The sequence below is a fragment of the Peromyscus maniculatus genome, chromosome 4 (assembly GCF_049852395.1).
Source record: "Peromyscus maniculatus bairdii isolate BWxNUB_F1_BW_parent chromosome 4, HU_Pman_BW_mat_3.1, whole genome shotgun sequence".
Lineage (NCBI taxonomy): Eukaryota > Metazoa > Chordata > Mammalia > Rodentia > Cricetidae > Peromyscus > Peromyscus maniculatus.
Window position 1 is genome coordinate 41008860 of NC_134855.1, and position 21241 is coordinate 41030100.

Genomic DNA, 21241 nt, shown 5'->3' on the forward strand with positions numbered 1-21241 from the left:
TGCCTTATTGTGATTCTCTTTGCCTACATTTGACTCTTGGTTCCTTTACCTGTTTCTTCAGGTCAGTTTTTATTTTGACTTCTCCAATAACAGAGAAGATGATATTAACTATATCTTCATACTTTTAAAGTCAGGGTTTCTTTTAGAAAGTCATGTAACTTTTCTAAATACTTTAAATTTGAAGACATGAAGTCCAGGTGAAATGCTTACAAGGAAAGGGGGAACTATATCTTACCTTCCAACTTATTTTGAATATGCCAATTTAGTTGATACTTAGACAAACACAATTTTCCCAGTAAAGCCAACTGTTTAAACTAGGGAAAATTTAAAGATCCAAACAGGTAGCTATAATGAGAATGGTAATGTCTTAAAGATGGACAAAGGATTCTTGCAAGGAAGGTGCGCCTCTGTGTTCACTCAGCTCTGGGGGTTGATAGCAACAACACCGTCAGCATGTAATGGAACCTTTCACCGCTGTACATGTGAAGCAAACATCCCACCCCAAGAAAGGCCTCAGGAGGTGATGCAGCTGTGTGCACACTTAATTTTACAAGTGGGTTGAAATTAATCTTGAAATTATTGATAATAAGTAAAATTGAGAAACGAACAGTTGGAATAGTGTGCGAACGTATTCAGGGTGTCAGAGAAGAAAATTAACATTTATATCATCCTTAAAAGACCCAAAAAAGTGTTAACTTTGCAAGTTGCACATGCCTAAGTTTGTGCTAATAGCCACCAATAAATTTTTCTTTTAAGGCATATTTTCCCCCTCTGATAATGTCATTTTTGATAATGTCCTGTTCAACTGTACAATTAATTGTACATTATTATGTACATGCTTATTTTCTGTCTCCAAGGACACTTTGGGTTTGAAGATTATAATGACTACATGAGTAATGAATGCATGTGTAGCTTCTGAAGTGTCCAGCCAAATGTATCCAGCACCTCACTCACCAGAAGTAACAATCTTACTTAGAAATTGATTCTACATTTCTAATGGTCTAGTTTCCTTTCTTTGCTGATTATGTTTTGCTTTAGTAGAATTCTTTTGATCTACATCAAAGAAAAATTGACTTTCATTAAACTGGTCATTTCTGCCCTTTCCCATAATAGAATCTTGAAAACTAAAAGGAGAAATCAATAGAAAGTACCCTACCCTGAAGGGCTCATGGATTACTAATGACTCATTTGCCACTTAAGAATAAGAATAAAGCCCCTGATAAAGCATACTATTTACTAACACAGAAAATAATTAAATCTAGTTGGTTTAGATAGTTTTATAAAAATGAATATTTGATTTAGACTATGAGTCATCACAGGTGCAAGAGACAAGAATGGGAAATAAACAGGTTATATGTACAAAACACAATAGGCTTCTTTGAGACTTCACTAAAACACAAATTGGGCCTGGAAACAATAAACAAAGCAACTTGTTGATTAATATATGTGTACTGTGTTTATAAACCATGAAAATACATCCTGGTTCCTGTATCAGTTATTCTAGTATCTTTTGACTGTAAAAATAAGTGAAAGAGCAGAAAACAAAACACAGACTGTGATTTTTTTTTTCTGTTGTTGCTGTCATGAAAACTCAAAGCGGTAGAATATTGAATTAATGATAATTGCCTTGGCATGGAATTGAAGGCCTAGAAAGTGAAAGTGCAGAATTCATTCATTTTTCTTACTGGATTTTGCGTGATAATTGCAGAATTAAAGAAAAATAGCCTGATTCTGAAAATGAATGATGGCTTTATTAAATTGAAGGAGAGTTTATCTACAATGTAACCTGAAGAAATTGGTGACTCTGTGTGTGAGTTGTGTGTGTGTGTGTGTATGTGCACGCGTGCACACGCGTGTGTGCGAGTTCAGATAGTCAGCATGCCAGTCAGATAGACTGCATCAGTCAGTCCTTAATATCCCAGGACACTCCTTCTATGGCTCTTTTACCTTCTGCCATACATACTAATCACTCTCTCCTTTTTCTATCATTACAGTTCTGTTTTTCTTTTTTTTTTTTTTTTTTTTTTTTTTTTTTTTTTTTTTTTTTTTTTTTTTTTGGTTTTTCGAGACAGGGTTTCTCTGCGTAGCTTTGCGCCTTTCCTGGAGCTCACTTGGTAGCCCAGGCTGGCCTTGAACTCACAGAGATCCGCCTGGCTCTGCCTCCCGAGTGCTGGGATTAAAGGCGTGCGCCACCACCGCCCGGCCTGTTTTTCTTTTTTTTAATTAAGAAATATTCTATTCATTTTACATACCAACCACTGATCCCCTGTCCTTCCTTCTCCCGCGCCCCCAGCCTTTCCCCTCCAACTCACCCCCAATTCCAACCTCCTCCAAGGCAAGATTTCCCATGGGGAGTCAGCAGTTTTGTTTTTTTCCCCAAATAACAATTAATTAATTTATTTTTGACAATTTCGTACTAAATGTCAAGAGGTTACTATTGTTCAATATTATTGTACTACTATAAAGCTATAATGAGTTTTATGTTTATTTACATATTCGGGCTATAGAGAAATCTGTGATGAACATCTCATAAAGATTATATACCTTCACTTTCATTAGATGGATCTAAAATAGGATCATAAGATATTTAACTTCACAGAAACACTAAAAGTTTCTGAAATAATCATCCCATTTTTCAATGTCACTGGTAACACAGAAGTTTCTCTGGGAGCACAGAGTCTCACTGATATTTGGTAGTGTCAGTCTTTGTCCTAGTGGGTTTTAAATATTTGACCTTTTAAAATATGTATTTATTTTCTGTGTATTAATGTTTTGTCTGCATGTGAGTCTGTGTACCATTTGTGTGCCTAATGCCTATGGAGGCCGAAAAAAGGGCAGTGGGTCCCCTGGAAGTGGAGTTGTAGAAGTTTGTTAGCCACCTTGTGGGTACTGAAACTCAAATCTGAGTCATCTGGAAGAGCAACCAGTGCTCTTAACTGCTGAGCTACCTCTTCATCCACTTATTTTGTTTTGTTGTAAAATAAATTGTTTTTCTTAAAAAGCTTCTAAGTCACTTATTATCTTTTTTGTTTATCATTTCTTATTATAGACATAAAATATATAATATTTTATATGTATACTTTTATGTAGAGCACTATATTTCTTATTACTATGCATGCATGCATTAAAGGATGTAATTCCAAATAAATGGGTGAAATGTTTTCTCTCAGCTTGTGCCATGTCTGTTGTTGTTGATTGTTTTCTTTATTTCACTTTTTACTTGTGATTGTAGATTGACCTCGAACTCACAATCCACCTGTTTTTGCTTCTTGAATAATGGCACTCCATCCTGCATTCCATCCGCAGAAAGTTGCTTTTCTTTTCTTTTTTGAAGTTGTTTCTTCTTTATTCTGTTCTGCTGACTTAAAGCTAAGGACCAGTTTAGCTGAAAAATTTCTTAATGAAATGTTTCTGAAGTGTATACATTTTCAAATTTGAGGATGTCCAACTCTTTATTTTCATTTTTATTTTTAGTAGCTTTGCTTTCTTAAAAATAATTATTTCTCAAAAGTATGAAGATATTTTATATACATATCCAAGTAGTTGATAATTTTAGTGCTTTAAGTTCAAATTTTAATTCAAATTAACAGTTGTGCAAAATGCAACACCAAGATCTAGTATTTTTCCATACATTTCTCTAAAAAAACTGTTGTAGGAAAGACCTGTGTTTCCTCAATTTGGTGCTGTTATCAAATATCAATTCACTGTATACCTGAGGATCTGCTAAGGTACTCTTTCCATCAGTCAGATTACCCACATCATTGTTGATACCACACTGCTACAATTTGTATAGCATTATGTCAGTTCTTACTATAGCATTCCCCCAAACTTTGCTCTTCTTTCTCATTCTAAATTAGATATTGCAGATTGTTTGCATTTCCATGCAATTTTCAATGTTTACAGAAATTTGAGTCTCCCATCATTTTGATTAGGTTTAGAGATCAATTTTGTAAAACTGGACATCATTACAATATTGGGACTTTCTGTTTATGAGCATGGACCAACTTCCATTTTATTTGTCTTGTCATTAACTAACCTGAACTAATTAATGATTATTTTACTATTGGAATCACTCATGTTTTGGTTTAATATAGTCTACTGATGCCACTTAAGGAGACATTTTAAGTTTCTCATTTTAAATTTTTTGGGTCAAAATGTTTAAAAGAATAGCATGGCAAGTGTTGACTCATACAAATTTCCAATAATTGGGATTATTGATTTCAGGTGTTTCAAGAAATACTCAGTGAATAGCATAACATTATTTACAAAGATAGTATAAACCTTACAGGTTGAAGGAAGTCATGAAGATTCATTAAATGAATCCATGATGAACATTCTGTAAGTCAATGAGCCTATTCCCTCATAGATTAGTATTGTGAAATTGAAGAAAAGCTGAGGTTCAAGGAAACTAAGAGTATACTACAATAAATGGTAATGTGATAAAAATTTAATCCTCCGTTATGAAAAATCAAATGTTTTAAAAGATGATATATGGATGGTTTGCAGAATTTAAAGGTACTAGTATTATTGCCTCAGTTTTCAAATGTCTCATTTGAAGAAGTAGTTAGATGAGTTAATTTCATTAATACTAGCAAATAAAAATCAAAATATTTAAGGATAAGAGATGATCATATCTGCAAGTAAATATAATTGGCTAATCAAAATGATGAATAAATTAAAAAATTATGCACATATACAACCACTGTGGAAAAAGAACAACACATGCAGTAGTTTTTATATTAGTTTAATGTCTTTGAAGACCTTATGTGCATTCACATCATTGCCGTATTTTGGCAACTCGTTTGCAGGAATATATAGTTTTAAGGACTTCTAATTAAACTGATGGTAGAAAAATTAAATATGTGGGTTATTTTTTCATGTAATTGCCCAATGGCCTGTTTGTTATTATTTGAAAACAGTGGTAAATGTTACGTTTTAATTGCCAAATGTTTCTTTAACATCTGGATTTGTTTCTCTTTGCTTAAAGGTAGGATAATGTCCCTGTACTAAAAGGTTAAGGATATTGTAATGTAGAAGAAATGCCAAGCCTGTGAATTTTATATGCTGCTCTTTCTATGGTGCATTTTCAAATTAGAATTAAAAATTAAAAATAATCCTGACTGAAACTGTGACTGTTGTTTTTTTTCTCCCCCATCTTAGATAATTAAAAGGATAAATAGTTTTGAGCTAAAAATTTGACAACCCACAATAATGTTTGTTTCAAATTATGAAAAAAGTGTAATGTATTTATTAGCCAGCATTTTTTGTTCCATAAACTTTTACTTAGCAAATACTGAGTTAAAGGGGTACCATAAATCAACATGAAATTAGATGTGAGGAAGGTACAACTTCTGAGACATCCATTTATTTTCTTCACATTCTTTAGGTAACATTTCCTGTATATAAAATGGCTCCAACAACCAAGGCCAATTTAAAAGGAAAAGTCAGTGGAATCTTGAAGAGAAGGAGAATATTTATAACTACTGTAATTATGAGGATTTCTTTTCTTTTTTTTTCTTTTTTTAGATTGTAGTTGAGAAGTTGAATTTGTCTATAACCTCAGTTGTCACAACAAATCTCTTTTTGTTTATTTGTTTGTTTGATTGTCTTTCCCTGACACGACAAAAACACAAATACCATAATAATGCTAGCCCCCCACTTTAGCTTAGCATTCCTCTGGAAAACAATTTCATTTGGTCTCATTTGCATCATTTCATGTCTCCACTTTCCTCCTGAATATGGACGTGATTAATTTCTATGTGAGCTCCCCAGAATGAGGAAATTGACTCTCTATTGAAAAATATTAATTTGTTAATTCATGCTTAATTGTTTTCCTTAGAAAGCAGGCAATTCTTTTCTTGCATTCCATTAGCCTCGACTTTCCTGGGAATGCCTCTCCTACTTAAAATACATCTTTCATAAACAAGTTTCATATTGCAAGAACAATGTTTTCGCCATGTTAAAATATCAATAATGATATTTTACAGCCAGAACCTGATCAAGAACCGAAGGAAAAGAAGACTACACATGTTCCATGCACACCCACACTTTAATGGAGTCTGAGATAAAGATCCTGTTGAAAGTCAAAGATATCCTTTAACAGAGGATTGGCATTCAGCAATGAACTCAATTTTTTTTTTTTACCTTAAGTCTATTACTGCTCTCCTGATCACAATGGTTCACAAAATGGTTAGGGTTAATTCCCTTTACTAAGAACCATCAACATGGTATTTATAGAGGGATTCATTTGCAGACTTATTTCAAAGAGGTCAGCAGGTGCAATGCATTCTTTAGAGGAATTCTGACTCATTTCTCCAGATTGCTAGATACTGTCTTTGTTTACACAGTATGCATTTTAGGCATTGCAAGAATGAGAGGCTACATTTTTTCAACCATAGGCTTGGGAAACCTAAATAAAATGTTCATATACAAACTAAAGAATGGTACACATTTTTTTAACATCTGCTAAATGATGCTAGATATATGTTGTGTTTAGAATGTATACATGCAATATACATATATCAATCCTGGGCTTCTTTTGTCTCCTGTTATAATTATCAATAACTGTATTCTTTTACTTTGAAAAGTATCCTGTTTAAAAACTATGTTATATGGACACATTAGCTATGGTATTTGTACATTCTCATATATACTTTCTACAAGTAGATAAATTCCAATTATGTCTGCATCTTTTTTTCTGTAAATATGATTGATTCATCCTGATTGATTGTCACTGAATCATGGACTAAAGAGGAGCAAGCTGAGCTAACACATCATTGTGGAGGAGGAAGTTTCCTTCCAAATGCACCAGTTTCGGACATATAGCTACCAGGTTTGGTTGTATACAAATTAATGGTAAAAATTCAGGTTTCCTGAACTGCTGATACTTTCAGCATAAGCATGTCCAATATAAGTCTCTGAGTTTTGAAAGTTTCTTGCAAAAGAAAACTAAAAGTAAATTATCCAGAGTATGAGTAAGGCCTTGATTTCCAGGTTGAAGTTCCAAGGATGACAGTTTGTCAAAATTTAGGATTGTTTTACTTTTACTTCCTGAAGTCAGAATTTCTTTTATGTTTTTTTATTCAGCTACACATGAGATTGCATATTCCCTTTGGAATTTGACAATTTAACATGTGTTTTTTAACTCAATTCCTTGACATATTGTATTTGTTAAATCTTACATTGTACTAACTAGGTGCCAAGAGTTGAAGGGACTTTATGAATGCAATCATGAATATTTTGGTACATTAGTATCTATTATAACAACAGTTCTCATTTCATTGATGATAGAATTATGGACAAGTAACTTCAATATGTTGCAGAAGGTTACTTTGGGGCATACATATTCAGGAGATAAGCTGGGCACCTGACCCCACAATCTACAAAATGAAGCTTCATGTTTTTTTTCTTTGTAATTATTTTTTTATTTACTGAGATTATTATGAAGGAATGGACTTTCTACTGAGAGTGACCGCAACCAGGCAAAAAGAGAGCATGCTTCTTTCTTCCATGTCCTTTACAGAGGCTGCCAGCAGAAGGTTTGGGCCCATGTTAAAGGGGATCTTCCCACCTTTAAGATCTGGATTAAAATGGGGTCTTCCCATTCACTTCAAATGATTTAGTTAAGAATCGTAGCTTAGGGGTTTGACCATCCATTTGGGATTTAGTTAATTCCAGATGTAGCTGGCAGTTGTGGTAGTAGTAATAGTAGTAGAAGTCAAGTTGATAACCACGAATAGCCCTCTCAATCTGAAATCCATAAATGATTCACACTTTTCTATTAAGACAAGACTTGTCCCTACAGGCATGGACTTTGTATGTCACTGAACCTGCATGAAAGGGGTCAGGGTGGGCTGAGGAACAGTAGGGACCCTCAACAATGGGCTCCAAAAGAAGACAAAGGATACTCAGATGGTAGCTGTCCCAGACAACTTCAGTAGCCTTGAGAAAGTAACTGAGCTTCATGATTTCAATCTTGAAAATGGGAACCATAAACTATCCCTTTCAAGGTGAGGTGGGATATTCTAAAGGGAAGATTTTAGAACAGTAGTGTTAGGGCCAAAAGAAACCTCAATCCCCAAACTCCAATAGGCTGTACAGATGTCCAGAAATGAGCTCAATTTGGACTTTAGGTAGATTTCTGACAGTTAGATAAAAGCCAGCATTTCTCAGGAACTTGTGAACTGGTTCCCATCAGCCGAAGGGAGTCATTTTCCATATCTCTGGAAGAAAAGATGTATGTCTACCTGTGTTATCTATCATCATATCAAAGTACATACTGACCCCCAGTATCCCTCAGTGTCCTAGTACCCATTACATATTTCAAAGTCCATGCTAGGATCCTAGCCCTTCTCACCTCCTCATTTACCCTGAACTCCCTCCAGCTCATGGGCTTCCCTCCCCCAAGCTGCTCGTTTTCCTTATAACTATGCTATTCTCGCTACGTTTTCTTTATGCTCTGCTCCTGCTTCCTCACTGTTGTTCTCTCTGTCCTCTGCTATTTTCTTCACTCTTGCAGATAGCTCTGGCTATGCCTAGTCTGCTGTCCATGTTTAGTCTGCTTCTTTCTCTCTCTGCTCTGGATACTCTCCAATGTCTCTGGCTGTTCCCTCCCTAATGTCTAAAATAAATCCTTCCATGTAGCTATACCATGGAGTGGTCATGTCGTCAGCTTGTATAAGTAACAGCATATTTTAAGGATTCAATAAATACAAATTATTATGAATAGTGTTTAAAATCCTAAAGCTAAGTCATATTCTTCCACATTGTTACCCTAAATTATAAGATTGCATATAAATTACCAGAAAAATTTAGGCTACATTTTTAAAACTTTTTATAAGATACTATTATGTATGAATATATTTAAAAATGAATTTCATTCAAAAAACCAAAACTATGAACTTTGGGGGGGGTTCTGTTGTTGTTTGTTTTGTTTGGCTTAAGTGAGAGTTAATAAGGGAAGGATTATTTTAGCTCTGGAACAATGACGTTAGAGTCAAGGAAATTGTGTTTGGTTATATTATCATGCCATTACTATGAAAAATTCCACATTTCTTCAATGATTTTTGTAGATGTGAGCACATGTAGGATACATGGAAAGAGAATGCAATATATTTTGTTGTCTTTTTCAGGTATTCCATGATACAACTAACACCATTTAAAAGACTGGGTTTCATCTTCATTCTTTACATTTAAAGTGTATTTTATCAGCAATTTTCAAGTCTCACAAAATAAGTATTAACATGACTACTTTGTCTATCATCTTATACTTGAAATTGTCATTTCTGTAATAGAGGTGAAGCTCCCCCAGACATTTAAATTTATTTTCTAGCACAGAAGAAAAATCAAGATGGCATTATAAAACTCTTCCTCAGTAAAGATATTTAAAGCGGAAGCAGCATTGCTCACATTTTCAAAATGCCAAGACTAATAACAACTCTTTAATATGAAGTATTTGCCAAAGGGAAACTCATCATTGAAATTATTGGCATCTTCAATGAGCCAGTAATTAAAATAAAATGTTGTATAACCCACACCATACATGTGTTGCAATGAATACATTTGAAATAATGAGAGTTGGTAGGTATGAAATTTCAGTAGGACACCTTCTGTTCACTCTAGAAACATGAACTGTGAAGAAAGGAGTAACGCAGTTTTAGACTGTGAACTGACTAGAGACTGGGTAATAGGACCGTTGAATTCGAACATCATTAGTGGCATTTCTGTGGAGTTCTTCATTCAGGGAGCAAATTCTAAGAGCAATCTGGGAAGCCATAAATCCTACTGAGCCTGGGATAAGTGACATTCATTATAAAGAACACCTGGAGGGAAGACCTAAGCATTGAGTCACTGCTATAGAGATCTGATTACCTGAGCTCTGCTTGTCTTGGTTAAGGACAGGAACTGAGGAAACAAGGGTCTTTTCCTGTTATATTTTCTGTGAGTTATATAGGACTGTGTGGATAAAGCTGGTAGTTTGTGTAATGTGCCGTTGTTTCCACTGCTTGGGTTTTCCCCCCATACATTACTATTTGACTATTGTACTCACGGTACAATTTCCTTCTGTTGTGTATCCTAACATTCTATTCATTTCCTGTTAGTTAATAACCATGTACAGTTATTATTTTTTATCTGAACAAGACTATATTTTTATTTAAAAAAATCTATATTTTATGAAAAAAAACTTTCAATACTCAAAATTTTCACCACACATTGTATGGACACAATTAATACTAAAAGCGAGTTAAAATCCAATTCATATCATACAGAAAAATGACAAAGGTCAGTGAGTGCTTTAACTTCTAAATGATAAATTATTTCAATAGTAATAAATGGCACTAGTTTTTTTTAATCTAAGATTTGTTAGTAAATTACTAAAATAAAATGTAAATGTGATTGGCAGTTTTTGAAAGAATTATCCCGGTGTGAGAAAGGGTATTTACTAGCCAGTTCAATTAGCTATTCAGTAGGTTCTTATTACTATCTAATTGTAACAATATCCAGCACCAGTTTTCTGTAAATAAAACAGACTGCTTCAGATATTTTCCATATATGTTTTTCAGTAAACATTTGAGATTAAATTTAATGATCAGATAATAAGATTATTTTTACTGGATTAACCAAGATTAAAATGAAGACCAAGTATTGTTATTCACAAGAATTAAACAAGAAAACATCTTCCCTTTTGGAGTATACAATATAATAGAAGTATCAAATATGTATACCTAATTTTGAGACACATATATTGTTTTATCCAACAGTTATACTTCTAGAAACATGTGTTCAAAAGAACACTCTAGGTAAACAAGATGTATATTTTCTTTGTATGCCTTTACAATTGTACAAAATTAGAAATTGTAAAATGTTTCTTAAGTATTTTGGTAATATTCTATCCTATCAAATGCAATAGTTTTTGAGTATCACAATAATTTCTGGGTTGTCCATATAAAAAAAAGATGTAATTGTTACAGCAGGTATGTCTTTCCATGAAGAAATAAAGTTATACATTGGTATACAAAATATAATGCCATCCTCATCTTGTTTTAACAGAGTCCATATGGATACATGCACACACAGAAGCATATTTGCAAAGAAAATTATAAGCAATATATGCCATCATTTATCAGTGAATGTATCTTAGTTCGAATGCTTAGACATCTGTTCTCTACACATCTGCACATACACCTGTATTTTCTAATTTTTGCCAGGACAATAAAATCACAGAGAGAGAGAAGGAAGGAGGTACAGAGAGAGGAATAGAATATGCAAAGCCCTTGCTTGCTGAGGTGTTGAAATCCTCAGGTCTCAGGGTATGACTGATGAAGTGTTTTTGACACCGTGCAGATTTTACATTCTCATTCCATGAGACAAGACTTATAAAGAAAAAAGACAAGAAAGGGAAGAAGGAGAAAATGGAGAATTAAATGTTAAGAGAGACTAGTAGGAGAGTGAGTTCATTTCTAGTGTGTGGTGTGGCAAAAGAAAAAGAGCTCAGAATAATTACAAGGGAGGTTTCATAGTTATTTTATCGTGGTGATTTGGGGAGATGCAGGGAAGGCTGAGATGCGAAGAACACATGGACAAGTTGCTACTTTTTCATTTATCTGTAGGCATCCTCCAGAACTGGCTAAGAATGTAGGTGTTTGGGATGTAGCTGCATTGCTCTGACCATTCATTTCTCCTTCCAGGCTCACTAAGAAGGGCAATTAGTTATTATGTAATTTTGGAGAATTCTAGGTAAATAAACATTAGCAATTCATTGTTTATGCAATTGAATAATGGAGGTTGTTGATTTTTACACTTTTCACATTTACCAAATGAGTAGCATAAGATATTGAAAGATGAATGAATGAATGAATGAATGAATGAATGAATGAGACTTTTGAAGACCCTACCATATGAAAATATTATAATGAAAATATTTATATTATATTATATGAAAATATTATAATGAAAATATTATAAATATTTTCATCTGCAAAAATGTTTGCGCCTAGACTATTTTAAAACCATTTTCTATTCTCCTGCTATTTTCTCAAGTCTTTAATAAGTGCCTCAATGAGTGCTTTCAAAATGTTAAATGTTGGGGAGAGAAGGCCAATTTGGAAACAAATTACTAAAGCCTCATTTCATAAGTATCCTAATAGAGATATGAAAAGGAATGTCAGAGAATGTGGAAAAGGTGCCTGAGGGATTTAGAGAACACCTTTGAAATGAGCTGAGAGTGACACTGTACAGAAGTTTTCTTAGACACAGAGACGTGTTGAAGGGTGTAGGGAGGGTGCTGTGGGTCATCCTAGGGTGAAGGAACTCAGTGGGCAGGGGGAGAAATGCTGGCCATTAGCACCTGCCACTGCTGATTTTATCCCTTTCTGAAGAAAAAGGAGTACGAAGTGTTCTACCAAGACACAGCAGATTTTGTTTTTGTTTACAAAAGCAGAAGTATTTCCACAGTGGAAGGGATCACAGGGGGCTCCCTAAGAAATGCATGAGTTGTCATAGAAAAGGTACAACGTTTTTCTCAAGTAAAATGAAGAAAATTTTATGGAATGTTCAGTTATGACAATGGGAATCTAATCTAGGTTTTCTTGAAACTCAGTTGGGACAAGTAGAAACTTCAGTTTAATTTTTAGTAGTAGGGCACACTGTATGTTATGGTGATTAAGACCTTCCAGATGCCTCACTACTGCTTCTCAGCAGCCTACCATTGTTACTAAATGCAGACAGCATAGTTAAGAAAGAGGAAACACTAATATGACATTTATAATTATTAATAATTAACTTTTTTGGACTTTACCCTTTCACTATTACATAACCTTGGCATCAAAGTGTAATTGCTGATTAGATAATCTCAAGAAAACACGGAGTGGAACTGGGTGTAATGGTGTAATGGTGCACCTCTAGAGTCCCAACATTCATAAAATTGAGGCAGAAGGATTACAAGTTTGAGGGCAGCCTGTGCTACAAAGTAAAGCAGTCTCTTAAAAGAAAATGAAAAACAAAATACTGAAGAAGAATAATAATGTTAAACCACTTATAAAATGTCAATATTGAGTAAGACAAGAAGTCAGGAGAGATACTGTCCCCCCCCCAAAAAAAAAAGAAATCAAGTAAGAAAATTACATAAGAGATCTGTGGGTTTGGCTATTAGAGATTGCTGGAGACAGTATTGAGCCATTGATAAATGGCAAGTGATGGATGTCTACAGTGAACAAAAATAATTTCTGGTAAATATTTTCTTTACTATTTTTTGTATATTTTTATATTTATATAGTTATAGATTAAAAAGAAGATTTAATTCTTACAATACTGAGCAAAGATGAATGATAATTAATAAATTAAGGAATATGATCATAAATAAATAACCTGAAGGTCATTTATATGTGATAAACTAAAATATCACACTTTACCTACGATTCAATTTTCCAAGATCTTACTATTGTGACTATATGGTATTATTTTTCAGCCTATATTCATTCTTCAAAGGCCATTTATTAAGTGCATACTTGTGGCAAGCATTGGTCCACATTTCTGGGTCCATAAGTTAATAAGACAATGTTTTATAACTGTGCTAATAAAATAGATAAATTTAGCTATCGTAACTTATAATATGGTGCAGCCTGATCTAGAATTTACACTGGAATCAAGAACCAAATGGTGAGGGTTTGGGTGCAGTGGACTCTGAAGGCAATCAGAAATGACACCACAAAATGTCTTTCCTACTGTCTTCAAAAAGTCAGTGACAGTTTCTGTAGAAAGAAGTGGAGCGCAAGACCAAAGAGCGACTTTGAATTACTTATTACTTTTTGTAGACAAAGGAAAAGTTCTGAGAATTGCATATAGCCCTGGGTGCAATGTGTGTGTGTGTGTGTGTGTGTGTGTGTGTTCCTTGCAATAATCAATTATGGTTGAAACCTAAAATTTGTAGGAGAAACAAACTTGCTAATTTATCCAACTAACTGAGTAACTAATGTAACTAAACACATTACAGACAAGAAACTATATTACAAATAATGTTGTGGCCAGGACACTTAGCTTTACAAAAGAGATGTTATTTTCTAATATGTATGGGAAAAGGAAATTAAGACAAGAAGGCAAATTTTGGTCAAGTTAACCATGGTATTAGAGATGAAAACTTACCTTGTTTTATCTAAATATGCCCCACTTGGAAACCCCAGTAAATCTTATTCTTGATGACCACTCACCAAGAACACTGAAAAAGAGCCTAGAACTTTATCCCAAGAGTTCTAATGAGTCTAAGTGTGTTACCAAGTGTCTGCATAGACAGCTGAGCTGTAAGGAAAAGCTGCAGAGAGCTTAGGACCCATCGGTTTTGAACTGTGTGTGAGCTGACAAGTTTCTCTGGTCTCCGTGTTGTTTCTGTAAAAGGTGAATAGTACTTTATGTAGTTTAAAAAGTTGAATATGTAGTTTATGGGATTATTGGATCCTTTATTAAATGCATAAAATTCACTTGCAGTGATCCTTAGCTTCACCAAATCATCAGTGTGATTCATGTTTGAGCAGCAGTCCTCTGATGACAATATGAGAAATTAGAGTGGGGAAAACAATACTTCCATGCTTCCCAAAGTGGGTCATGCAGACCTCAATCAGAGTACTTGACAGCAAATGGAAAATGAGGAGTAATATCGTAATGTATTTGTTGACCAACAGTTTAGGAAGAAGAGAAAAAAATTATAAATATTTCCTAGCTTCTAATTCAAATGGCAGTATGAATGGTTCATCACAGTGCTCCGTACTCTACCCGCTACTCCCATGTAGCTCAACTGGCCAAGGATTCTCTCAGCAACTGGCTGCAGCAGACCCTGTGCCTATTTATAAAAAACAACCAGAACAGACCCCTTAGAATTTAGCAGTAACTGCTCTGACTATCCCACTCTGGACCTTGAAATTGACCTGCTCCCAAGCCATTTAAGAATAAAAATAACTAAACAGTCTTCTCCCAAGCCTCCAGTAAAGACGGAGTCTTTTTGCACCAGTGATCACAGGTGTAGAGCTGGAGGGTTGTGTACCAAGATAGGATCAGACTACTCTTATCTTCAGGACATTTTGGTTTCATATGAGAAAATAATGAAATGAAGTTTTCAGACTGTGGGAAGGACTAATATTTTGCAGAGTGGTTATTCTACTAACAGATACAATGGATCCAGTATAATCTCCAGAAGGCATGAGGTGTTCAAAAAAGTTAGATCTGTGAAAGAAAATGAATTTTAGAATCTCTGATGTTACAATCTCCTGCTGAATAAAGTATGGAGAAGTGAATAAAGTATGGAGAAGTCTCGGGATAAGAAAAAGAAAGTGACAATGAAACAAATCCCAGGCAACACACTCCTTGGAAATCTTTCCTGTTGCTTGAGTTACATACACACAAACTATATTTCTATTTCTGTATTTAAAACCACCATCTGCAGCTCTACTACACAATCCAAGAATTAGGAGAGCTGAATATATTATGTGCATAAAGCTTATGTAAAGCTATTATAATAGTTATTTCATATGACTAAAATTTCAACTAAACTACGTTGCTTCCTTAAGACGTCAGTATAGTGTGCAAGCAACAAAGTATGACAAAAAGTATATATTAATAGTTATTTTAAAACTGAAGAATAGAGGAAGAGTAATAATTTATCCTAGGTTTTTATTTGCTTATAAACAACTTTGTAGAAACACCTATGGTTCAGAAATTACAAATGAACATTAGTCACTCTGTCATACAAATGCCCTCAAAGCAGAGACCACTTGTGCCATCTTTGTACCTCTGATTGATGTGTCACCCAAGATAGAGATGAAACCCAGGGTGAACCTGCGCTCTTACTCGCAGAACAGAACCTTTTAGGTCTTTCTGTATAGTTTTCAGGAAAGAGAGAGTCAGTGTTAACAAACGAAAGCCACTTCCACCTTCCAAGGAATTAAATAAACATTGCCTCTGGAATTGAGCAGAGCAGGTGAGGATTCTCCTCAGCCACTGTCCATCCTCCAGCTATTGAGAAGCAGCACAAAGACAAGAAAGGCAATTATAGACTATACTGATTGAATAATAAAATTGCAACTGCACTGTGTCTGGAAACTTAACGCCAAAATCATGAGGCTGCCTCATTCCTAATTCGCACACATTTCAGGACCTGCTTCCCCTTTGAATAAAGGTGTTATTTGTCCAGGAGTTTACTTTGGTTTTCCAGGTTTTTGAAGTTGCTTGGAGATTTGTGTTATACACTTAAATGTAACTGAAAGGTGTTAGGGTTTTAACAGGCTATTTTTGTGATGTGATATACCAAAAAAATCTAATAAACAAGTAAATTCAGGCGGAGCTAATTAAGCTATTCCTTTATTTTTTCTTATTCCCATCACCTACAAACTACAAATAAGAACATTGTTTTCTAATTCTCAACTGAACTAGTGACTCTACTCCTCTCAAAGTATAATTTTTAAACATGAAGCTATCACAGTATTAAAATACATGCCCACCCTTATATAAGTCTCCATGTAATTATAGTTTTATATAATTAGAGTTTCGTGTCAAAAGATTTACAGCTTTATCACCTCAAGCAACATTCAGAGCTGCCAAGAATGATTTATGCAATAATGACTTAAACTGTAAAATAGAATTCTCAAAGGAAGGGCTGTCAAGTGCTTCTACTTCAGATAAGTGGGTTTTTAAGAATTGATATTCTGGTAAACAGCAAACTCTACTCTACCTAGAACAGTCACATACTGAGCAGGGTAGGAAGTATTGCTTCTCAGTGGGCTACGCTTCCATTGGAACTCACTGCATACATCTCTGGCTCGCACTGCTTGGGAAACCACTGGGCCCCTTCAGAAAATAAGCTTTCAGATTTAATGTTTTACTCCTCAAAACAGTTTTACTGCTTCACCATGAATGGTAAATGTAGAATATAGCAACTGTTCCTAACTTTCTCATTGTGTTCATTGCATAACATGTATTTCATTGAACTGCTAAATTAATAAGCAAAGAAAGCATTTACTAGAGATCCAAGAATTAAGGAGCCAAACCATCACACTAAATGACCTTAGCTAAAAGGAATTAAGGAAACTTTAACAAACAAACCAAAGAAAATGTTTCCATGTTTTTTTTTTTTTCTGGCTGTCTGCTTTTATGAATACAAAGTGACTTGCAGCAGGTCAATAAGAGGTGAGACTATCAAAGCATTTGAATGTCATAAGCCTTCACTGATTTTATAGCTGTCATGTAAATACACCAGTAAACACTCAAGATTCTATTCAATGTATCTGAACTAGCATCAAAGCTAACCACTAGTTTATTGCATCCCAAGTAGGTAAACATATCTATATCTTAACAGCCACCAAGGGAATTTAATTTAATATGTTTTGCTTGAAAAGTAGAAAGACTGAGTTCATCTATTCATTTCCTCCACCAACTAAATCTAAATAGACAGTTTCTTGGTACCACTTAAGATACTCTACTCTTTCAAAGTGTGTCACACCTGAAAGAAACATCAATAGAGAAAGTTTTCGCCAAAAACTTACATTTCTATACTTTGACAGGCTTCCAAAGACTCCTTGTATGAAAAAAAGTGGCTTTAAAAAAAATTCGTATAGCTAAGGAAACCATTCAGGCATCGATTTGCAATGGTCAATGCACTGACATCTTTACTACAGACTTTGCAACCAACAAGTCTGTGTTTAAATATAAAATTCTTTTTCAAAAGTGTTCTGAGCTCATTTTGTGATTACAGCAAATAAACTTCCACATTTCAGTTACCCCATAATAGATACAATTCCTATTTAAAACCATTTTGGAAAAGGTACTTAGTACCTAACTGATTTACTCAGAGCAGAACTTTAATTTTTTTAAGCTGAAAAAAAATTCTGCAATAGCCTTGAAAATATATCAACCAATAATGGACCAGCATGCCTTGAACAGCCACAACACAGACCATGTCAACCTTATCCTTTAGCAGTCAGAGAGGAAACAACACTCAACTACTTACACTTTCAAAAGTCTAGTTTCCTGGCATCATGTAGACAAAAGAGGTAAGTTGCAGTGTTTGGTGACAGTCTCTATATAGAAATATTTGTAGACAGTGGAACCTTTGGGCTATTTATAATACACAGTGCCACTGATCAAAAACTAAGAGTAAACTGGGAAGAATTTCAGAAACAAGCTCTGTGCTCTTTGATAATCATATAATTGCTCTCATTCTAGAGCAATACAAAGTTATACAAACCTGTTTTTCCAGTAATACTTGATTGCAAATACCCACTCAAGTCTAACTTCATACACTGGAAAAATCCCGTAATTAAGAATTGTACATTTCATATCATGAAACATTTAATTATAAGAAAATAAGAAAAAGAATTATACCTTTCTTTTGCTACTTTTCTCTGCAGTTTTCAAAGGAGTCATGATATAGTATAGACTACAATATGACAAACATTTGCCAAACTTAAGTATTTTCTAAAAATCTGAGCAGATTCTCCTCAGCCTCATCAATTTTTGTACATACAACAGGAAGAAATAGATGAATCAATATTGGCAAAACTACAATGTACATGTATTTTACAAGTATAAAATTACTAAATTGGCAAATGCCATTAAGTGTGCACCCTATGCATCTATATTTACGTTAAAAAACATTATGTGAGTATTCATATATAGTAACCTATTTATATTCCATTATCTATATCTGAATATCTATCTATCTATCTATCTATCTATCTATCTATCTATCTATCTATCTATCTATCTATCTATCTATCTAATGAACACACATGTGAATGTGTGTGTGCATGTGTGTGTGTGTGTGTGTGTGTGAGAGAGAGAGAGAGAGAAGATGTATTTGTGTGTGTGTATGTGTGTGTGTGTGTGTGTGTGTGTGTGTGTTACAGTATACATGCATGCACACTCTTCCTAGGGCAAGGCTATAAGAAGGTAGTGTGTCCTTAAAGTTGAAATAATGGCCTTAACTTTGAAGTGATAGTTTATGGTAGACAAGTAAATACTAATAACCCTGCACACTCACAGATCCTTTTCTGAATTTCTCACAAGTAATGTCTTCTATAATTCTTATTTTATAACATATGAATGTACCCAAGTTTAGTGGCTCAGTTGTAGAAGTTAGTATAAACTCTGCTTAATCTTCTCTAAAAACAAAGGAAAGAGACAAGAAGTTCCATCCATCAACATTTAAAAAGCCAAGAAACAATCATAACTGTACCAATCTTCAATTTAGATTACACAGTCTCCAAGAAGACCTTGTGAAATACGTTCAAATGCAGGCAAATAAAATGTGTTTCTCTCACATTATGCATAGAATGATAAAAATGGTGAATTACCAATCTTCACATCATTCCTTTAAAAAGTGTCAGGGCTGACTTATGACATTCTTGTCCTTGGTGACATTAAGTTACTGCACCTCTACAGAGTTCAAACAAGGTACCTTTACATAAAGAAGGATTTTTTCCTACTGGGCCAATAATAAGAACATTCATATTTCTTGGATACTAAGACTTTATATTAAAAATTCATCTACAGTTAATTATATGGGGTTTCTCTGCATATGAACTTCGAGCAATCAAAATTTCATTTCAAGGGAATCAAATACAAGGAACCTTAAACAGGTTCACTTTACCATTTTTATGATAGTAGGTGACCTCCACTTTCCTCTCCTCTGACCCCAGCAACGCCTGGGCAATTTGGGCAATATCATGCCTCTTGGTCTCAGGCCCGTGGAGAAAGTCGCAGGTGCACGGCTTCTGCATGACATCTGGCCTGGAGAAACCAGTCATCTCACAGAACCCGTCATTGCAGTAGATGATGGCACAGTTCTGCACTCTGGCATTTGCAATGATAAATTTTTTATCTGCGATAAGAAGAGGGTAAGGCATCTTTTAAGAATCTTCCACAAGGTTCTCACAAACACTAAAACAATTTGTTGCATAATAAGGGTCTGGCATGCAGTTGCTTTCCCAAGATGCTAATTACTTAAGCCCTTCCCAGAGAATTAAAAATCACACACACACACACACACACACACACACACACACACACACACACCTCTATAAACTTTAAATGTGAGATCAGTGGCAGTAAGTAATTTAATAGAAGGAATTAGGAAGATTATTCTTCAATTGCAAGATCAGAAGTTTCCAAGTTGTCTAGATCTCAAGCCCTGTGACTCCCAGGGGTCCTAGTGACAGGCAGAAAGCAGCTTGTCAATGGAGAATTCCAGAATGCCATTTAGTTGTATGATAAAATTTTTCCAAGCCAGAAAATTGAAACATCCTGAAACTGTCAGATTTCTCACTTCCACTTTGACTGGATCTTAGAATGCAACTTTCTCTTGGATTTTTTTTTCTTGATATTTGTAAGGAAGGCATATATGTTTGTAGCTTTTACACATGCTTGTTTTTTTAAGAAAATTATCTTTAGCGATGAAATGACTCCACATTTATTAACAACAAATAATGTAAAGCTTCACATTTTCATAATGTCCAATTCCAAAAGATAAAAAAATACACACATATGCATTAAGCATGGTGATAACACATTTCTAGAAACTTTTTCTTTGTAACAAGGTAGAATTTTTGTGTAATAGTAGATATTTTAATGCAAATCCCACTAAGTGTGATAGCAAACTGTATTTGCTATTTCCACAAAGAATATGAAGCAGAATAGAGAAGTTAATGTCATACACAGGCACCATATCTGCACATCGTTAATTGCAGTACTGGAAAATTTGTAAAGTGTGCAACATAAATGTACGCTGAAGTAGATTCAGTGCAGAATATAAATGGACAACTATAGGATTTTCAACTACTAGATTTATATAAAATAATTAATTTCTGGTGGTTTGCTTACATGAGTACATTAAATTTATCTATATTCAGTCTCTGTGGGATTTACAGACTGCACTTTGATTTTTAAATTCTCAGACGGCATATTTAGGGGAACAACAGAGACACACAAATATGTTTTTTGAGTAGTGAGCTTCTTACACTCCAAACCAGACCACTGCTCTCCAAATTATTCTTTGACGTCTATTTTCAGCTTCCGTATAAAGTTCAGTTTTAAGAGCCAACTAACATCAAGCAAGCATCCTTGACATTCCACAGCCCAGCAGTTTACCAAGATAAAACACAGTTTGCATAGCCATTTACATCACTACTACCGTTTACATGTCCTTGTTCCCAGCCTGTGGTGGGCTCTGCTCCTGACTTTAAAAAGTCTGCCACAGAAAAGG

The 21241-nt window shown here is 34.5% G+C and overlaps 1 protein-coding gene across 2 annotated transcripts in view; it reads right to left on the reverse strand.

The window, feature by feature from the left end:
- The window catches only part of Kcnh7 (potassium voltage-gated channel subfamily H member 7), a 446649-nt gene that overhangs the window by 424839 nt on the left and 569 nt on the right, over positions 1-21241 (reverse strand). For both annotated transcript variants that reach the window (XM_076569567.1, XM_006984601.4), the window contains exon 2: positions 19631-19861. In XM_076569567.1, coding sequence (XP_076425682.1) covers positions 19631-19861 — 231 coding nt within the window. The remainder of the gene's footprint in view (positions 1-19630; positions 19862-21241) is intronic.